This window comes from Plectropomus leopardus, chromosome 8 (genome assembly GCF_026936395.1).
Source record: "Plectropomus leopardus strain MGB_pleo_1.0 chromosome 8, ASM2693639v1, whole genome shotgun sequence".
NCBI classification, from domain to species: Eukaryota; Metazoa; Chordata; class Actinopteri; order Perciformes; family Serranidae; genus Plectropomus; species Plectropomus leopardus.
Genome location: NC_142183.1, coordinates 4,882,277 through 4,904,344, shown reverse-complemented (window position 1 = coordinate 4,904,344; position 22,068 = coordinate 4,882,277). Strand labels below are relative to the sequence as shown.

At 38.9% G+C, this 22,068-nt stretch overlaps 1 protein-coding gene across 1 annotated transcript in view; it reads left to right on the top strand.

The window, feature by feature from the left end:
• Positions 1 to 22,068, top strand: part of pcgf3 (polycomb group ring finger 3) — a 71,518-nt gene that overhangs the window by 14,044 nt on the left and 35,406 nt on the right. Inside the window, exon 2 of the mRNA XM_042493338.2 lies at positions 17,000 to 17,109. Within this exon, the coding sequence (XP_042349272.1) occupies positions 17,095 to 17,109 (15 nt within the window). The 5' untranslated portion in view covers positions 17,000 to 17,094. The remainder of the gene's footprint in view (positions 1 to 16,999; positions 17,110 to 22,068) is intronic.

The following is a 22,068-nucleotide window of genomic DNA, read 5'->3' as shown; positions in this document are numbered from 1 at the left end:
TATTCAGCATTAAGTCACAAAGTTAAAGCCTTTGAAACCATCACCAGCCTCTCTTTTATCTGATCAGAGCTAATCCTTTGATTTTTCCCCACCAGACAAATGCTCGTTTGAGTCCTAAATCATGCTTTTATTCAGATTATTGTGAGCGCGCGGCAGCGTCAGAGCGCCGAGCCTCAGGACTCCTATAAAAATCTAACTTGTAGCAGACGGTTAATTTAAGCAAGTGTGTTTGCGAGGCTGTAAAAAATGTACCCCGCAGGCCACAGTTTAGAGGCACTGTGCTCACACTGTCTTGGTTAATGCCACCGCTGTCATTATCACAAACACCATCTTTATTTGTCGTGTCGTTGGGCGTAATTGCTCCTTCATCCCGACTCAGAGATGTTTGGCTGTTGAACAGTGATCCTGGGGTTCGGACACGTTCAATGCCGAGATTAAATGCACCTAAATAAGGACAGATCACCTTTAATAAAAGTACCTGTCCGTCCACGTCTCAGCTGGTGATAATCACACTATATTCAGCCTGGAGTCGGACCTGCAGTAGCGCTCAGATATTCCTCACACACATGATTGAGCTGTTTGTCTCGACTTTATGTAAAAACTCTGCCAACATTGTGACGTCCTGCCGTGAAAAACTGCTGCAAAGCCGACGCACAAAGTGACTGACGAGTCAATCAGCTGCTGAATCTGGCCGATCCTCATAAAACTAATCTCTCTTTTTTGTAGCTACATAACAATCACCTGACCTCAATCAATAGATATGTGGCTTTTATTGTGTGATGTAGCGCCACTGTTTTTTTCCAGGCCTGAATAAGCAAAAAAACAGAAAAACAAAAACCCCTCATAATAATTATATAATAATATTATAATAAACAGATAAAACATCTTTTTCTGTGCTTGTATCTGTTCAAACAACTGTTGTATCTGCAACTTTACTTGTAATGGACCGAGCTCAAACCTTAACAGTGATTTTGGTTTAAACTGGAAATAGGTGAGACCTAACTGGAAACTATCTTTTTAGTCCGGCTTTTAACTGAACTTTACCTGTTTATTTTAGTCTGTTTTACTCGATAATATATCATTTTATTATTTTCAACAATTTTATCTATTATTATTCTTTGGGCTGTTATCTTTTCATTAACCTTTTATTCACTTTTGAGAGGATTTATTTGTTATTATTATTATTTTATTATTTTATTTTGTATTTTTGTTATTTTATCTTATTTTTATTTTATTTTTTATCTATAGGTTTTATCCTGCCTCTGGTGTTTCCTCACTTATGGTAGCATTCCCTCTGTTCTCAGTTTTAATTAGTACTTTATTTTAGTACTTTAATTAATCACAAAGTCTTGCTTTTTTTAATCCCTGTGCTTGTGTGCAGAACAATCTCAGGATTTAGCTGCGGATCATTTTTGATCTGCAAATAAGGACTTATCTTTCTCACGAGATTGACACATTTTACTTGGATGAAACTTGCGCACTATAAAGAAAATCAAATCAAAAGCTTTGTTATATATTTAACATAGCTTCATAAAGCTTCATGAAACTCTCAACCTGCACCACGTTTTAGTCAGCGCCACCACAAACAGTTTAACTGCATGTAATAAACTAAAGAAAATTAAAGTTTAAGATGCACAATTTACTGTGTGTTAAATGGGCGTCATCATTTGTTATCTTGTGGTGTATTATTTCCATTTGTGAATGTCAGTGTTTGCAGGATAATTACACACAAACTGCTGTACATGCTGCAAAGTCAGGAAACCTTTGTGTTCATTATGCAATTATTTTCCTTTTGGTCACACAAGGGCTGGATTAAAAAGTGTAAATTAACTCCCTCCATGCAGCCGTCAGGGACAGAAATATTTGTTTTTCCACCAGAATGCATCAATAGATAATCCTAAAATGTGACTGGTGAACTAAACATTGCTAATGCATCAGCCGTCGCCAAAATAAGGCGCCATTTGGCCGTCTGCTGGTGGTCCTGAGGATGATTATCTGGGATAGAGAAGAGCTGCTTTGCATCTTGACGACATGTAGCCAAGATTACACTGTTGCACCAAAGCCTGGCTGACTGCTGAGACTGAAGGAAGAGAGGGAGCGTTTGACATTTCTGTGAGGAAATAACAGACAAACTCGCTCCTCTAGACAGCCGATTTTGACGAGAGGATTAAATAAAAGGCTGTCGGAGGTCGGTGATGTAGTCGACTCGGGTTCAGTTTGGTTTTTGAAGCTGCTTTTTTTACTGCTACTAACCCATCTGCTATGGCAAGATAAACGGAGCCGTAACACAGAAAATTCATCATAATGCTGCCACACTGTTGTAATAGAGGACTGGAAACAGGGTTCCTGCAGATCTTTAAAAGTCCTTGAAAGGCATTGAGTTTATTAATCTAAAATAATACAGCTTTAATAGGTCTTACAATGAATCTGAGCAGAAAATTCAGATTCATTATCAGAAGTCTTAAAAATGCCAAGGCATGGGAAGTAGGATTTAATCAATCTATTTTTTTTACATTGCTTAGTAAAATCTCGAAATACCAGGTAATGTCTTTATTTTCTAAAAGAATCATTTTCAGATTTTTTTTTTTATTTTTTTTTTTACTAATTTGGTTTCTCTAAAATTACATTTAAAATGTTTTAAATCAAACTTTAAAAAGTGTTTAATGCAACAGGAAGAAGGCATCTATGATTTTTTGATGTTGCATTGAAAAACCTTTAAAAAATTAATTTTTTTCCTTGATAATTTATTTATTCATTTTTTAAATCATTTTGTTATTGTAACATTTGGCTAAAATTTTTAAAGTCTTCACTCTGGAAAGAAGTACAACTACTGCGTAAACTGTGTAGATTCTGAATTACAGATGCAGATATCGAGTAATTGAAGTATATTTTCCATATATTTGTTTGTTTCTTTTATTTTACAAATCACAAATGAGAAAAACAAATCAAACTTAAATCTAACTCGCCTTGAACCGAAGCTGCAGTGTTTACAAGTACAGCGTAATCTGTCTGCCTTAACATCTGTGATATTGAATATTCGCGTTTTTTTGGGGGGGAAAGCTGTTGTATCTTCACAGCTTCAGTTGAGAAAGAAAACTTTCGGTCCGCGCTCCAACACAGAATTTCTATCAATCTAATAATTTAAATTTCCACAGCTGCTGTGCTTGTTTTCCGTCACTCTGGGAGCAGCAGTCAGCCGTCTCATTACAAGTATTTAATGACTTAATTCAAACAGACTCTTTGGTATCAGAGCTGTCTGGTGGATTGCATTTATGCCAAATTAACTGCTGTTAGCATTAATGAAGCCTGTCATTGTAAATCCTCCAGATTTTGTTTTGTTTTCTTCCTCTCGCAGCAAAAAAATTACGAGTCCCAAACCTGCGGAGCAAAGAGCAGTTGGATCAGTGGAGGTTATCAGTGTTTACAGGCGCGAGCGGCTGCAGTCGTAGTAGGTGTGGCTGATCAAGAGGCCGGCTGTAACAGAGCTGTGAACCCTAATGATCGACACGTAAACTCAGCACGAGCGATCAGGCCGTCACTCGCAGAGAAAAGATCTCTAATCATCTGTATTCATATTTAAAGAGGGCTGCCGCCGCCTGCAGCAGGTCTGAAGGAGCCCGTTTCATTTGCTGTGTAAACACCAGGGCTCGCAGCTACATCTTAACCAAGAAAATAACAACCCGGTCCCCGAGGATATGATGCATTTTGTGTTTCCACTTGTTTGTTTGGAATAAATTAAAGAGAAGTCCCTCACAGTGTTGTGAACTGAAGAAAAATCAAGGAACATTTGCACTAATCACAGTTGAATTGACAGCTGATATGTTTTCAAGGGCGCTGCAGAAACATCGCAGATACAAGCAGCAAAGATGCAGCTGAAATCAGAACTAAAGGTTACTGAAACATGCTGGCTATAACTAATATTTTAATATCAGTGAGAATATGTGACAGAGTGAAAAAGGTCGCTGGTAGTGACGAACCTACAGACGAATTATCACCTGAATTCTCAGCTTTTCTCGGCTTCTTGCAGCTTTACAGAGTTTCAGCTCATTATTTAGCTTTACTGTTTCACTCTCAGCCAGGGCAAAAAAATAGCACCAATTACTTTAAATACTGGTAAAATGTGCACGTGGCTGGTAGATTTGCTTCAGTCACCAGCAAAAAAAAAATAAAAACCCAAACCAAAAACAAAAAAACTATTGTAATCTATTTAATAGCTGGTAAAATGTGAATATTTACTAGCTATTTGAATGCTGGACAAAAAAGTTCATATTGCAGGCTGTTATATGGTGAATTTTGCAGCTGTAGGAGCTTTTTTAACAGGGAAAGCTCTAAAAAAACACTGTGCCGTAGAATAAATCAAATTTAATTAAAAAGGAATAAAGTGGCAATTGTTGTTGTCTTGTTTACCACTAACATCATGGAGGCTGTAAAGTGTGTCACACTCACTCTTTTGAGAATCAGATTTGACTTATTCTCAACTTCGTCTTATTGGACAGAAAAATACAACAATACACCAATAAAAAATAACGCTGGAGTTGATGCTTTAACGCTGAATTGCCTTGTTTGCTCACCATAAAACACACCGTTGAGAAGAAGCTCACCAAAACCGTCTCGTGGCCGTTTACATGGCAACAGTTCTTGCATGAAATGTTTAACTTTAAACAGCATTTCGGGGGCCTGAAAAGGCGAACTTTTGTAACCGGGCTGCAGTGATATTTTTTGAAAACACCGCCCTCTCTGTCGCCGCGTAAACGTCAGCACGTGGATCCTGTGAGAGCGGTGACGTCACAGCCTCACATCACACGTGTGCGTCACATTTTGGACAAACAGCCAGTCGACATTGTCCTGAGTTTTGGATGCTTTATGATCCAGAGTCATTGAAGTCACTCCCACTTCATCGTCCGTCCAGACAAAGCTGTCGCGTCTCGTGCTCGGCACCAAACAGCAGACACAGATCACTAACTGGGCTTTGACATTTAAGCAGCTAAATGTGCAGATATTTCCTGTTTTTAGGAGAAATATCCGACAGGTAAATAAAATGATGATTGAAAATGAACTAGGTAAGTGAAATCATCTGAGCCGGTATAAGGAGAGGTCATTATGAGGGCTCGTGTTGTCTCAGCAGATGGGGACAGAGAGACACAGAGAGGGAACAACATGTTTCAGCAGACTCTTCTGAGCATCTCGTCCTCATTTGAAGCTGATGTCTTTTGTCTTTGAGCCGTCGGGAAGACCGATGTGTCCCGAGCCTCTAGGTGTGAGGACTCTTTGCTATCTTCTCCCTATGTTCAGGCCGCGCTCCGTGTCTCTGTCCGTCTGTGCAGCAGGACGGCCCCGTGCTCCATCGTACAGCCTGTGTTTAATAACTCAAAGGAGCCGATAACAAACACATTTGCTGCGGCTCTAATAGCATATGCCATTCAGTGCAAACGTAGTGTCGTGAGTGTGTGTGTGTTTCAGTACGAGCGGCTCCGATGGGATTCCCCGACCCTTTTAGCCGGAGTGCTGTCCTCTGCTAACAGAGAGACACCGTGAACTCAGAGACTGTCCCTCTGAGATCAGCTCTCTCATCTCATCTTCAGCTAAACATCATCAAAACTGAGACATAAGCACACCGATCGGCCCAAAACAGCCTCATTTTTATCCTCTAATCCGAAGATGCTCACTTTGCTTTTCCTGGGGGCCACTTTTGCAAAGTGGCAGGAGGCCAGGGGCCAGTTACAGCCCCGCACACATTTCTGGGATTTTAGGATGTTCTCAGACTTTAGTTATTTCTGTGAATTTAGGATGTTTTGACAATTATAGGACATTTTGTAGCATTTTGAGATGTTTGTAGTATTTGTGAACACTTAGAGAATTTTAGGATGTTGTGAGGATTATAGGACATTTCTATGATTTTGGGACATTTCTCAGATTGTAGGACATTGAGAGGAATTTAGGACGTTTCGGTGATTCGAGGACATTTCTCAAATTTAGGATGTTCCTCGGATTTTAGTACATTTCTATGAATTTAGGACGCTTTGAGTATTTTTGGACATTTAAAGGATTTTAGGAAATAGAAGATTTTAGGACGTTGCAAGGATTTTAGGATATTTCTAATGTTTTAGGACATTTCTTGGGTTATAAGACGTTGCTAGGATCTTAGGACATTTCTAGGATTTTTGGACATTGGACTTTCCTCGGATTTTAGGATATTTGTAAGATTTTTGGATGTTTCTTAGATTTTGGGATATTTCAGGGATTTAAGGACTTTTCTCAGATTTTAGGGCATTTCTAAGGTTTTAGGACATTCCTCGGATTATAGGACTTTGCGAGCATCTTAATTCAGGGACTTTAGGACATTTCTAGGATTTTAGGGCATTTCTATGATTTTAGGACATTTCTAGGATTTTAGGACATTTCTAGGATTGTAGAACATGTCTAGGACTTTAGGACACTCTGATTTTAGGACGTTGATTTCAGGACATTTCTCGGATTGTTCTGTTTGCAGCTTATTTCTAGGACTTTAGGACATTTCTAGGATTTTAGGACACTACGGGCTCAGACATAAAATTGCCTCTTATGGACGGTGGGTTCCTTTTTGATTTTCTATCTTGTCAGCGTGATCAGACGTCTGAGTCTTTTCTTCTCGTGTGTGCTGCCTCTGGGAGACGCTTTCTGACACAAAGAGGAACTCGATGTACCTTCTCTTCCTCCTCACGCTGATTCACTCTGAGCCTGAAGTGAAGAAGGAGAAAATATCTTTCTCTGGTACAGTACGTGACCACATCCAAAGAAGCTGGTTTTCCTTGAAGATTGTCACTCTCCAATTAAATTTGCACCGAAAATATGTGTGTCTTTAGAAAGCGAAGCAGAAACAGCGAGTAGTTGTGAGTTTTATGGCGTGTTTGTGTGTGACCTGCGAGGCGTATTACACATTAGCTTCACTAACTTCACTCCTGGCCTTCACAACCTAAACTCAAAGCTCAATTATTCAAGTGTTGCTGCTTCTTGGCAGCGCGCACGGCCTCCTGGCCCGCTGCAGTCTGCTTCTCTTTGGATCGCGTCTATTGTCTGCCTGATTTCCCCAGGCACCCAGTCCTGGCTGGAGGATTGAGGGCCATCAAACAGAATTAAGAGGAGACAATAACAGTGTGTGACGGTGGATGTCTGAATACTTACAGTCGGGCATGTTTTAAAATTTGTGTGCTTTTTTTGTTGAAGTGTGTGTGGCCTGGGAGTGTGTGTGTGTGTGTGTGTGTGTGTGTTTTTGAAGTGAAGCCAAAGCTCCCACAACAAGAAGAGGCCTCTCCTCCCGGCTCCGTCCACTGATGCAGGCCTTCAGTGTCCGTCGCTCCAGCTGGCAGCCAATTTATACCGAGGCCAAACACTCCAATACCCACAGGCAGGCCAACAGGGGCTCTTTGTGATGCCAGAGTGTGTGTGTTTCTCTCTGAGTGTGTGTGTGTGTGTGTGTGTTTGTGTGTGTGTACTCATCAGCTACTGAGACAGTTGTTCATCTCATGATTGACTGCAAATTTTTGTTAATCTCCAGACCTTGCTGCATCCAGAGGGCGTCTATCTGTGTTTGTGCTTTGGTTAATATGCATGGCTCACATGATATTAGCGGCTCAAAGTTGGTGCTGCTGCCACCCAGAAGACACACACACTCCAACTGCATTCATTGTCTTGTCACAGTCCCAACCTGCAGACTCTGATATCAGTATTTAAATATGTAAAAATATGCAACGAGATTGTTCAGACAACAAATAATGTGGCTGTTATTAGAGACTAAACCAAGAAAAAAAATAGGTTTTTTTTCCAGACGGTGTTGTTGAAGGAAAGAGAGGAAAGGTCATGTGGTTAAATTTTTTCTTTTGTGTGTCCCTGAGGGCGCGCTGTAGCTCGATTGGAAGAACGGGAGCTGCATGTACAAGGGCTATTTCTTCTACACTTATCATGTGCCGTGTTGCACGTGCACGTACTCTTGCCTAATTCTTACCATCGCGATGGTCTGAGTTGGTTGCCGTGTGCTGTTGCGTAAACATACGGAGCGTCCTGCATCATCCCTCCGTGTGTGCTTGTTGGCATCACGGTGACGGCATCCCGGAGCGCAAACAGCTGATTCATAAGGATGCCTGAAACATCGTAGGTAGACACGAAAGGTCACTGATGGAGCGGCACCATGTGATGAGTCAGGATGTGTTGGTGGGAAACCCTGAGCGTCACACACATGGCATTCCCGAAATTTAAGCCCATGTTGCATAGAGATGTGTTATCATATTGCAGGTGTTTTCCACCGTATATTGAAATGATCATTTTAAAGACATGAGTTTGAAATCAATGTTTCGCACTGGGCAAAGAACGCCATCGACCAAAGAAACTGATAAGCTTGGGGCCACGTATTTGGACGGATTGGACGATTTGGAGCCAATTCTTGACTCATCCCTGTTCTTTAAGTACAAAAAAAGGTTTTTACTTGCGGTAATGATGTTTGAAAACCAACATCATGGCTTAAAGATGTTTCTACTCAGCAGCAAACAACTCTTCTGTCACACATTAAAGAAAGTCGACATTAGCAGCAACCAAACATCAGTTAGGTTGTGAAGTCATTTGGAGCTCCGACACACAAAAACTGACACCAGTGTTGTGGTTTACCAGAATCTTTTTTTCTGTTCGAGGTCTTTGGATTCTGGACTTGTTGCTTTGGGGCCACAGTTACAGCCGGTGCAGGATTCAGCCTCTGAAATGCTGCCAACTACAAATTGTGTGCTGTTACACAATATGTCTAAATTTTAAACGCTGCTATAGGGGCACATATGTCTTTGTAAATAAAACCTCTCTTTCCTCATATAGCAGTAAATATTTACCCTGTCGTTGCATCAGGGCTTTTTCTCTGCACTGACTGAATGTGGTGAATCTGTTTTCCACTCACAGTTCACCATCGTGTACCTTTTTACATTTATTTATGTCGCTTTGAGATTAGAGCTGGCAGGTAACACGATAGCACAACATTATTATGATGTATGAAATCGTGCTTGGCAGACTGTGACGGGGAACTGTGAAACAGCATTTGATGCGCTCCGTTTGCAGGGATCACAGAGGGCGGCTGACCTCCGTCACCCTGAAACAGTGAGACCACTGACGGTCAGAAATAGCAGCGCAGGTGAAGGACGAGTTTCAGGAGGCAGCCAGACTCCGCTCTGCTTTCACTTTGTGACGTAGCGCCACCGAAAATCGACCTCCAAATGTTTCACATTCAAGGCATTTAGCTGATCCTCTTACTGGTGCAACAATTTTCCAACAACAATTTATTATTGACCCTTTAACGCCTGGATTAACATCAGTTCTCTTGTGCTGCATTTAAAACTGTGAAAACTGGTTTGTTGTGAATGCACTGGGAAAAGTCCCACAAATTGCAAATAAATGAAAAAATGCCAAAAAAAGATGAATGTGCCTAGAAACAGGTGACACAAAACTGAAATCGCCCCAAAAATTTACTGAGCGTGGGGTGGATTATTGGATATTTTCCAAAAAACTAGGAAAAATGTCCATAAAACAATATATTTCTAAATATAGAAATATATAAATAAATTAATAAATTATATATTTAAAATGTGTTAAAAAACACATTTGTTCTTTTTCTTTTTTAAGCACCTTTTAAGGGTCATTTTCCTTTTTGTTTTTGATTTTTACTTCTTTTTTTGTTGCTCATTTTAAGGAGGTAATTTTCTCCTAACCTTTTATTAATCTCTCTCTCTTTTTGACCTGTCCTTTTTAGTTGCGCATTGCCTCAATTTGTTCAAATTTCAAAGGGTTAAGGAGTGTATTTGAGCCACAGTCTTGACAATTTTGCAGCTGTGGCCTCAGAATAAAAAACGAATAGAAACCAATTTCAGTTCAAGTGGATTGAAAAAATATGTTTTGACATTTGGGTCAGGACGAACTAGTTTTGGTGAATCACTGCTGTGTTTTGACAGTATAGTCCCACTCATAAGCACCGGTAATATCAGTTATCCTTTTCAGCCTTTTGTGGGGAACTCACAGTTGAAGAAACATTTCTTTATCTTTATTTTTTTTGGATTTCTTTCTTTTGTCGTTTCTCCTTATTGAGTCAAAGTGGATGGAGGGGAACAGTCTCTGGTCAGTGCTGTTAAAACATGCATTTATTTACCAAAGAATCCCACAAAAATCATATCAAAGACTCATGCTCCTTGACTGAGTTGGTCTCGGGGTTTTATTCTGGCTTCAATGCAAGGGGTCCAGGCTCAGATCCTGGAAAAGCACCCATTTGTTCCCTCCACCACTGACAGCCACAGAGGACTCCTTTCAAACATGCAAATCCATGAGATTTATTAACACAAACCAGAGGATAAAAGCCGAAGCTGAGAGGCAGTGAGAGCAGCACTGCTCATGCTGGCGCTCACTCGCATCTGCTGCTGCACAGGAGCTTTTAAGCCCCTCCTCCTCAGGACAGGTGCTCCTCATTGAGGAGTTCACCTCGTTAGGTGATGCAGCACACCTGGGCTGAGCTGCAGGAGAGGGAGAGCAGACGAGAGGACATGGACACATACAGCCAGAGACATTTTTTAACCCTTTGAGTAATTTGATTTAATTTCTTTCAAAATTATGGGAATGTGCAACTTAAGACAAACCCAAAGTGGTAAAAAAAGTACAATACAATTACAGAATGATGCAACACACACAAAAAAGTAAAAGTGCTGATTCTGATTGTGATTTTATTTATTCTGTCTGGTTTTACACACTTTTAATGGACTTTGCCTTTGTTTCTGCTGATGTCCGGGTATGTCGTAGGCTGCACGTTTAAGCAGAGTTTACACCGGAGATTCAGCACGGAAACATAACGCAGACTTTAACATGAAACCACATGTTCTGGTGGAAATGAGTTTGTGAACAGTTCAACTACAAAGTGGTTTCTTCTGTCTTATTTTGGTCTTATTTGAAGCATTTTAGAGGTTCAAAGAGATGAAAGTATCCACTTATTTCACAGATTCAGCTTTATTTTGTGACTCATTTGAGGGATCTCTGGGTTAGAGGATGAGCAAGCTGCAACCTCTGCAGCTGAGGGTGAAAAGATACCAGACAACTAACATGCTGCAAGGAGTGCCTCTCTCTCACCCTGAATATCAGAAAGCACACAGTGCATGATATAAGGTTAGCTGTCATGATCAATATTAAACATTTAGTAGCTTTCAAGAGCAAATGTCATATGTTTCTTGAAATCTTTTATTTATTCATTATATTATTATTATCTTATTTAATTTTATATTTATTTTATATTTTTATTTTATATTAATATAAATCTAGAACAATATAATGTAATAAAATTAAAATATATTTTTTTTAAATTTAATTTTAAAGACAAAATATGAACCCTGCTCGGATCCAACACATTAGGAAACGAGACAGCTGTGGTTTGATGTTTGCGGTTGTTGGTTGTAGAACATGACTGGTAAAACCAGAGCGACTGGTTTCTGAACCTGCTGGTGGTGTGAATAAAGAGTGTGTCAGTGGGTTTGTAGGAAACAGTTGCTGCCTGACAGGTTTTAGTGGGAGGATGCGTGATGATGAACCCACAGTTTCATTGTGAATCACCACGGTTACAATTCACTACTGTATTACAGCATCAGTCCGTCACTTTCATCTGATGTTGTTTCTCAGTGTCCAAGTCTTTATGGTAAGAAATCAGATTTTTTAATGTAGACTGATAAATTGTTTAAATTGTTCTCTGATTAGTTTTTTGGATATGGATATTTTATTTAGTTTTTAGAGCTGCTTAATTGCCACAAAAATGAATCGAACTGAATTTCTCAGTCTGAATTTCTTTTTATGTCTCCACGCTGGCGACAGCTGAGGCCGGACGCATTATGTTTTCAGATTTTCTGTCCTATTCTTGTGAACACGATGTCTCAAAAACATTTGGACTGTAGGATGAACTGATGAAATTTTGGTGGTCAAAGTTATTATGAGCCTTGTGTCTTATTCATTCTTGTAAACACACATCTCATGAACAGCCTTGGGGAATGTCTTCAAATTTGGCACAAATGTCCACTTGGACCCATTGCTAAACTTATTAGAGTCTGGTGGTCAAAGGTCAAGGTCACTGTGACCTTGTGCCCATGTTATTCTCATGAACGCAATATCTCAAAAACACCCTGAGAGAATTTACTTAAATTTGGCACCAGCATCCACATGGACTATGTTGCAAAGGTTAGAATTTGGAGGTCAAAGGCCACTATGACCTTCTGTGTGTCCCATTCTTGTGAATATGTAATCTCAAGAAAACCATGGGGTAATTTTCTTTTTTCCCTCTTTTTTTCTCCAAATTTGGCACTAACATCCACTGGTGGTCAGTGGTGGTCCAAGGTAAAGGTCATTGTGACCTCATCTGTCTCATTCCTTTGAAAGTGATATTTCAAGAAAACCTTGAGGGGAATTTCCTTAAATTTGGCACAAATGTTCACTGGACCCCAAGAATGACCTAATAAGAATTTGTTGGTCAAAGGTCATGGTCACTGTGATATCATCTGTCTCGGAAATATCTTAAGGGATCTTAAGGGAGTTTGGCACAAACATCCACTTGGACTCAAGAATGATCTGATCAGAATCTGATCAACAGATCTGAATAGATCTGTAAACATAACACTGAGCCTTACACTGCGTTTTTTCTTTCTACTTGCACATAATTGTTGGCAAAATGCTGGTTAACCTAATTCCCTCTAATAACCGTATTTCTACATAAAACCTGCCACTGCTTTGGATCACATATATACCTTTTTGCTTGAAAAAACTATGATTTGTTCCCATATCAATCTTGAATTTGGTGAAAATTTATCTCTGAAGATGCCCGTAGACTCTCTGGAACATGCTGCTGTCCAGATATCTGGCATATTGTGGCGTGTTTGTCCTCATTAGGCTGCTGACAGTTGACACAAGCAGGAAATAAGAGGTTTTTAACAGATGTTGTATGTCTTAAAACCACTTGACTATCAGGGCGTCCCTAATGTCTGACTGTTAACTGAGATAACAGTGTTTTAAAATGTGATGGTGGGAGCAGGGTGTGTGTTGCAGTGGATGCAGGCTGTCTGTTTTAGTGGCGTTCACGAAGCTGATGTCCTTAGATGACCCTGATTGCAGCAGCCTCAGTCTGAGCTGAACCCAGAGGTGGTTTGTCTCCTTTAATGTTTTATCCTTTGTATATATTTTTGCCTCCAGTGTTTTCCCTCTAACACCACCACAGCTGCTGCTGCAGAGGGCAAAAACCGAACAAATGTCTTTTCACAAGCAAAAATCTGCAGCCTCAATCTCTGATGTTTTTTTTCTTTTCTTTTTTTGACCATGCCCAAATAACAAGCACACTACATGATTAAAAGTATTTGGACGTTGCTAATGTGTGACTGCAAACAGAGATAATAGTGTTTCCAGTATGACGGTAAAAGCATGAACAGCAGCTGATGGAGGCTGTCTGTCTAAACTGCTGGCGTCCACAGAGCTGGTGTCCTGAATTGACCCTGAATGCAGCAGCCTCAGTCCGAACTGAGCTGAACTCCGAGCTGCTGTGTCATGTTTTAAATATATTTCTGCCTCCAGTGTTATCCCGCCAGTCACCCAGCACTGGTTCGGCATCACTACAACAACTAATACCACTAATACTACTGATTTTGAAAAGATATTTGTTCAGTTTGTTTGTTTTTGTCCTCTGCAGCCTGAGAGTCTGGTGATTTTATTTTGACACTGTCCACATAACAAAGAGCTCAAAGTTGTTGTATTTTGATAATCAGTTTTTGTAGAGTCATACTTTAATCCAGAGCCTGCAAAGACAATACACATGGACTCACACCACATGGCCAAAAGTATACGTTCATTTTTTTAATTCAGTGAGCAGTTTGTTGTGTTTTAGCTGTGTACTTAAAGCAATTACTATAATTACAAGTAATATTGTTATTGTGATGTTCAATGATGTTATTGCCAAAGCATATTATTGCCAAAGCATATTATTGCCGCGCTGGCGACAGCTGTGGCTGGAGGCATTGTTTTTTCAGCTTGTCTATTCTTCTGTCCATCTTTCCATCTAATCTTGTGAGCGCATTATCTTAAGAAAACCTTGAGGGAATTTCTTCAATTTTGGCACAAACGTCCATTTGGACTCAACAATGAACTGATCAGAATTTGGTGGTCTGAGGTCAAGGTGATTGTGACGTTATCTGTCTCATTCTCATGAATATTATTTTCCAAGAACACCTTGAGGGTAATTTCCTGAAATTTGGCACAAATGTCCACATGGACTCAGTGATGAACTGATTAGATTTTGATGATCATATGTCAAAAGATCAAGGTCATTGTCATTCTATTGAATGTGGTATCTCAAGAAGGCCTTGTGGGAATTTCCTCAAATTTGCCACAAACGTCATCTTGAACTCAATGATGAACTGATTAGATTTTGGCTGTCAAAAGTCACTGCGAGCTTACAAAACATGTTTTTGACCATAACTAAATCATTCTAATCCTGACAAAGTTTCATACAAATGTCTTACAGGTTAAAATGGTGAAGTGATAACATTTTTTATATCCAAAAATTCAAAGGTCAACTTCACTGTGACATCATAATGTTCTGCAAAGACACTTTTCTGGTTATTTTTCAACGTCGTATCTCAGGAACCGAAGGGGAGAAATTCGGTCAGAGAATGAATTGGTGACTGATCTCGAAACAGGGCGGACTGTAGAGATCTGCCAGGTTGAAGTTGAGTGTGAAGTATCCGTGTTTTTACCAGCATGGATGTAAACTAACTTTATCGGTTGATAGAGGCAAAGAACCGCTAGGAAGTAATTCTAGTTTCCTCATATCATGCAGCTCTACTTCTTTGCTCATTTCATCACATATTCACGGTATGTTGGTTTGACATCTGCCCTTGATACATGTTGAGCTTTTCAAGCATAAGTAACTGGCTGATAGCAGATGCCAACATCCATCTCCGTATCCCGACATCCTTTAACACTCTGTTCAGTGTTGTCAGTGCAGACAGTTTTATGTCCTCACACCTGTCTGAGCAAACCGTAGACTGTATATAAAGATGACACGCCCCCACTTTACCCCCGCTATGCTGAAGTGAGGTTAAAATATCCGAGAAACGGGCATTGCCATCTTGAGAGGATGATGTCATTGACAGCTTAAGTCTACGCTGTAGCGATATCCGCGGTGGGGGAGTTTCCGCCGAAACACCCATCCGACCAATCACGAGCAGCTCCATTGAAAGGGAGCACATGGATTGGCACACACAGCTGTCAATCATGGCGGAAAAACCCCCTTTCGTATGTTTTAATAACTCATTAGAACTGAATTTATCGGAAAAACAAACATCAGGATGATGAGAACTACCATCAGTGGCGGGCTTTAGGACATATACTGCAGTCAGACACCAGGGGGCGATCGAGATTTAAAAGTACACTTTTAGGGAGCTGTCATGTTGTACATCTTTATGTCAGGTATGCGGAGCAAACCAAACAAAAAAAAGGAAACACTCCTGAGTTTGCTCGCTGTGAACGCGACCTTAACTCCAAACCGAACACGTCACAAATAAAACATATCATCACAGAGGAGTCGCCGGGCGTCAGGTGACAGTAACATCTGTGTGAGGCTCTTTAGTGCGTGGCGGCTCTCTAATAAGCAGTGGTACAGTGTGTGTGTGTGTGTGTCCTCAGCCGCCCTGCGCCACATTTCATCTCTGTCGACTAACTGGGCTAATTTCACGGTCTGATGAGCAGACGGAGGCAGGCTGGCAGACTTACTGTTGTCACCAGAGACTTAAAAGCCTGTTTTCTTTTTGTATGTGTGTTTGGAGGAGGATGAAACAGCGGTGGGTGTTCGGCCTGGCGTTTCCTCTCCCATCGTGACTCGAGTGGTCAGACTCCTACAATTAAGCAATGAATCACACAAAGTGACGGCAGGACGAGTCACTGCTGCTGTTGGCCCTTCTGTGGAGGACGACCACAACTTTCAGGAACACCGGATAGTATTAAACGTGTGTGTTTAAGTCCATGAGATCATCTTCTTCTTGTTTGTTCTCTCCTGGCACGCGTTCATAGCCGTGGTATTTGGCTCGTCAGTCAAACGATGTGGGTGGTACAGTGAAGTATTTATCCCTCTGAGTTTCCATTGCAGTTTGACTCTCTGTAGGTAGCTCCTTTTTCTTTGGCTGCTCAGGAAAATCACACCAAATTTCGAGCTTTTGATTAAAAGAGTGCTCGTTACACTTCAGTTCCTGTACTGATCAAAAAAGCTAGATTTAAGGTGTTAACTGATGAGCTTCAGAGGTGCTGGTTGGAGGATTTTGTAGAGTCAGGGCAGTCCGTTCTTCATATTGTATTTTATTCCGGACAACAAAGCAAATAAGCATGTTTTCCAAAATGTTTAAACTCCGAGTTCTAGTGCAAACCTAATGTTTGCTTTCCCACTTGTTCTGCTGTAATAAGAAATCGGATTTATAGGTGTAAACGTAATAGGGGTCGACTGATAAGGGCCGATACTGATACAGATTATTATTAGTTAATGGGACTGATTACGGATATTTGAAAACGATATGGATTTACAATAAAAATGAAAATCTTTGTCAATATTAAGAATTTTGAATATAACAAACTCTAACATAACTGAAACTTTCAACATCATAGACAGCAATGTTTTTATGAAGTCAAGTGAAATTTAAGTAAAAAAATAGCCAGGCCAATGATCTGTCGCCCCCGAACATGTGGGGTTGCAAAATCTGAAAATGGTGCTGTTTTTTTAAAATGTATTTTTGTATGTTTTATTTTTCCTTTTTTCATTATTATTATTATTATTTTTTGTTGTATTGTCTGTGAACCTCCCTATGAGCGGAGTTCTTTATTACTTTTTGAATTTAATTGAATATTCCTTTAAAGGTGCACTGGTTTTTTGTTAACATCAGCAACGTTTAAGATGAAAGTTTCATCAGCAGCTTTGCTCTTTTTTTCTGCGTTTTAGGCTCCGATGAGAGGCTCTCCATGATGAGGAGCTAACACTGTCGGCCGCACAACCGCAGGAACAGACGTGGCTGCTGCACCATCCACAGTCGACGCATGGCGGTATTAGGGGTAAGAGCTACACCGTCCGTCTCTTTATCAGTGCTGAAAAACGCACCACTACAGAAACGTATCAGCCGTCTTTCCGCAGTCGCTTGGATGGTGAGTGGACGCACTAACCTGCCTTCATCCGACTGACTGACAGCAGAAATTTACACACCCAAAACAGTTTTCATGTCGCTTCCACGGGAAAAAATCAACTTTGTTTTCATGCATCGATTTACTGCTGTTATTTCCTCCAGAGCCAGGGCAGCTGGAAATAGTCTTGTGCCTGTAGACAGGCTGGGCGCCTTGATAGATCAATATCTTGATCAATACTAATCACCCCAAATAGATTTTGACTTTAAATAGCAAATTTAAAGTAGCTATTATTAGTAGTAGTAGTATTACTGTTATGATTATGATGGTTATGAATATTATAGTATTTTCTCAAATAGCTGTTTAAAGATCAGATTCATGAAATGTCCAAAATAAAAAAAACAATCCAGAAAATGTTGAAAAATTTTCAGCAGTTTAAGATCTGAAACACTTTAAAACCCAAAAATAATACCCGTTTTGTAACTTGAGATGGAATATGCCTCTTACATCCATTTAAATAGTTGTATTATTATTATTATTATTATTATTATTATTATTATTATTATTATTGTTATTATTGTTATTATTATGTCATTTTTCCCAAATAACTGTTTAAAGACTTGATTCATGGAATGTCCAAAATAATTTAAAAAAATACCATTTGGCATGTGATATACATAAATGTAATATTATTTTTATTTATTTGTATTTGATTTAAAAAAAAAATTATTTATTCTTTTATTTTTAATTAATAATGACATGTCGTAGTCCCCTTACATCAATCTAAATATTTGTTATTTATTTTTGTTTATTTTTTTTATTTGTTATCATTATTATTTATTTTTAAATAGTAATATATTAGTAATGTTATTATTATCATATCATTTAGGCTGTTTATTTACCAAGGATTACTTTTAATTTTGCCATCCCTGTTTTTCTTTATTTGATTTTTGGGTAGCTTTGAGTGAGGATGATGGACAGAGGGAGATGACTTATACGTTTTTGTATGTCTTGATATATTAAAATATAAATGCCAATAAATATATGTGCCAAACCCCAAAATATCTAATTCGGTATCATAAAATATAAAAAAGTAACAAATCTTCATAACTATGAAGCTAGAACTGAGGAGTATTTGGTTTTTCTGCAGAAAAATGACTGAAACAAACCGTCTGTGATATTTTTTCTGACAAAATGTGTTTAGGAAATCATTTTAAAAAGTCACGAGGTGACAAAAATCACCATCATCAATCTAAAAAGTTTCCTCAGTTCTTTAAAAGCCGACAGTGGAGCCTGTTGTCTCTCTGCAAAGATGATGAAAACATCTGTTTGTTTTTTTTTATCCTTTTCATATCAGTCTGAGAGTCCAGAGTTCAGCGTTTCATTGTTTCAGTGAGGATTTCAGGCCGGAGCCTCGAAATGACGGATGTCAGCTGTCTCGGTGTCAAACTCAGCCGCCACAACCAGCCATTATCTGACTGTTAGCTCTGTGTAATTTCACATCTGATGGTTTTGTGCTGCAACAGTCTGTCTGTTGGTTAATCGGCCCGTCACACAGCTGCTCAAGTGAGAAACCTGGAACAAAAACACAGCAGCGTTGTGCATTTTATCTGGTCGCTGAGCTGCTGCAGCTGCCTAAATCATAAATAAATAAATAATGTGCCAATAAATAAATAAAATGGACAAAAATTACAATATTTATTTAATTTCCCATTTCATTTTCCATTTTATTTATCAGTTTATTCATTTTCCCATCTAATTTTCCGTTTTATTTATCAATTTATTCATTTTCATATTTATTTGCTTATTTATTTATTTATTTTTGTACTTTGCATATAAATTCCTCTATTTATTTAATATCCCATTTTATTTTCCACATTAAATATTTATTTATTCATTTTTTAATTTATTTGCGTAATTATTTATGCATTTATTTATGTATTATTTTTCCTATTTCCCTCTCCCTCCATTTATTTCCTTTTCCACCTACATTTCCACATGCATGGGGGCGGCTGGCCTGTGTGCAATGGGGTGTCAACTTTTCGCCCTATTGATTGATCAACGATTTATTTATCGATATGTCATTTGTTTGTTATGGAGTTGATTTGACGGATGCTGGACACAGAAGCTTTCAGGTTCAGCAGGTAGACTAAAGACGGCGAATGAGATCAACGTGTGCTCGGACACAAACGTATCTTTAATGCAAATATGAGTCGTGATATGTTCAGGAGTCAGACCACGAGCAGAGGCAGACAGCCGAGCCGGCTCCTCGGGGTTTCTCTCCTCTGCACTGAAACCAGAGCGCTGTCAACTTTCATCAAAAGAAAAGTTTGCAGCTTTCACATTCTCTTTGATTTTCTTGTTATTTTAAAAGTTGCTCCTGATGGCTGATGGACAGAAATCCTCTGCAGGATCCTCCTCGTTAAAAAAACCATCAGTCCGGACGTCAGCAGCAGTTTGGTTTAGATCATAAAAGTCTTGTTGAACTAACATTTACATCCATCGACATGATGTTTTTGGCTTATTTCTACCTGTGTTATGTCATTCACTGACCTGAGATGAATTCGGATAAAATATGACAGAGTTATCGATAAAAGTGTATCCGTCTTATATTTAATCCAAACATAATTAAAAATGATGTAATAATTAATTTTTTTATGATCATTTTTACAGATAGAAGCTTGTTGTGGCTTTTTCAGTGTTTCACTTTTATTAAGAGATTAAATGTTATTCACATATTTCCATGTTAAACTTGTAGTTATTATTATTATATTTTCTGATTTGTTTTTTTTAATAATTACAATGATTTCATCTCAACTTTAAAAACTTGTCATCTTTTACTAAATTGCAGTTTGCCGGGCACCTTATGCACAATATTTTGTTTTTTTACCCGAGGTTTTTAGAATTTTAATTTTAAAGAAAACAATATTTCTTTCAGGTTTTAATGCTTGTAAAAGGCATCTGAATGCAGCACAAAAAAAACTGACGGTCCAGGTGTTAAAGGGTTAATAGGGCTGAGTTTGACCAGGAATTTTTTCACTCAGATCTTTTTTTTACCAAAATACTGAGTTTGGAAACATCACAGAGAAGTGCGGTCACCTTTTAGCAGCTTCTTCTGGTCATTTATATAAATCAGAAAGTGTCTCGGTTGTGTAATAAAATCACATGAAATAACTGAGATAAGGACAAACACAAACCATTCTTTTCTTGGCGTCCATTGATGAATTTTTCGGAGCTGACCGGGTCACTTGACCGTTGACACATCAGTCCCAGTTTGCTCTGTGAGAGCGGAGCGGACTCCCAGTGACTCGCTGGAGATTTTACTGACAGAGTGAAACCACAGTTAGTCATTCAGTTACTCAACACACACTCAGAGCAAATCAGTGCTTTCAACAACCTTCTCATTTACATAGTAAAAAAAGAACTTTATTTAAAGATTTTTTCAGTTATGCAAACACATATAAATGGATAAATACAGATATATTCACATTATACACACACAGGCCTGCAGGGTAGCCACCGCTTATCCCTCCCGTGACATCGAGAGCTCATAAAAGTGGGTTTTATCCATGTGAAGATGCATTTAATGTTTTCTTTTTCCGAAACACGGGGCGGGATCGGGATAGCTGCACGGAAGATTTAAAGATCTAAGACTAGTTTTGTGTCTTCTGCCCTAATGCTGCAGTTTGTTCCCCACTCATCGTTTTCAGGAACACTAACAACTTCCTTTATCTGAGCATCTGTGATGTTACGTAACGTACACATTCGGCCTTCAGAGCAGCTCACAGGGCGAACAGGAAGTGGCACACAGACTGGTGGGACAGATCAGTGGCTGCAGGGAGCGAACCGAAATCCTTTTGGTGAAGGGATCACCTCCGTACCCGCAGGACGGTCTGTAAAACAGACTGTTTTAAGAGGAAACCCCGGAGGCTCACAGCCTCGATGTGAGGAAACAAATATACACCGACAGAAAGTGAATAAAAAACAAAATAATTTAGGTTTCAAAGTGCCACCTGCTCTCTGTATGCCAGTGTACCGGGGCTCGACTGATCCGATACAGACTATTAGCTCTTAAAGAGACTGATAACCGATGTGCATTTACAATAAAAGTGAAATTTAGATTTTGGAATATGACAAACTCAAACACAAAACTTTGTTTAAATGTATGTAGCAAATGTTTAATCAAAACTGAAACTTTCAACATCATTCACCGTGAGTTCCCCTTTTTTTTAATTAAATCCAGTAAAAAATTTAAATAAAAAATGAATAGATAAAAATAGCTTCCTGAGGTTTTACAGAGTAAAAGTTCCTCCATGCTGACATGTTCTTTGCATGCATTGCAGACTGTAATACGCACACTTTTTCATTAATTAACTTTTATCGGCAATCATTAAAATAAAATACAGATACAGATAATCGGCAAAATACCAAATATTGTCCAGGCCAATAATCGGTCGACCCCTACAATGAATGAGGGAAAAGTACTGAATTAATTTAAATGCTTTGTATTGTTTTATATTCAGTAGCTTCTAATGTTTTCAGCTGTTTTCTAATGTTTTTCTGTGAAAAACATACAAAAAAGTGCATTCTTAAGAGCTGCAACAATGTATCAATTAGCTGTCAACTATGACGTTAATCACCAACTAATTTAATAATCAATTATCAGGTTTGAGTATTTTTTAAAGAAAAAAAGGTAAAAATTCTCAGATTGCGGCTTCTTAAATATGAATATATTCTGTTTTCCTGCCCCCTCTATGACGGTAAATTAATATCTCTGAGTTGTGATTTAAATAAGACATTTGAGGATATCATCTCGGGATTTTGGAAACATTAATCTGACATTTTTTCAGACTAAATAACTAATCGATTAATCCAAAAAAAAAATTTGCAGCC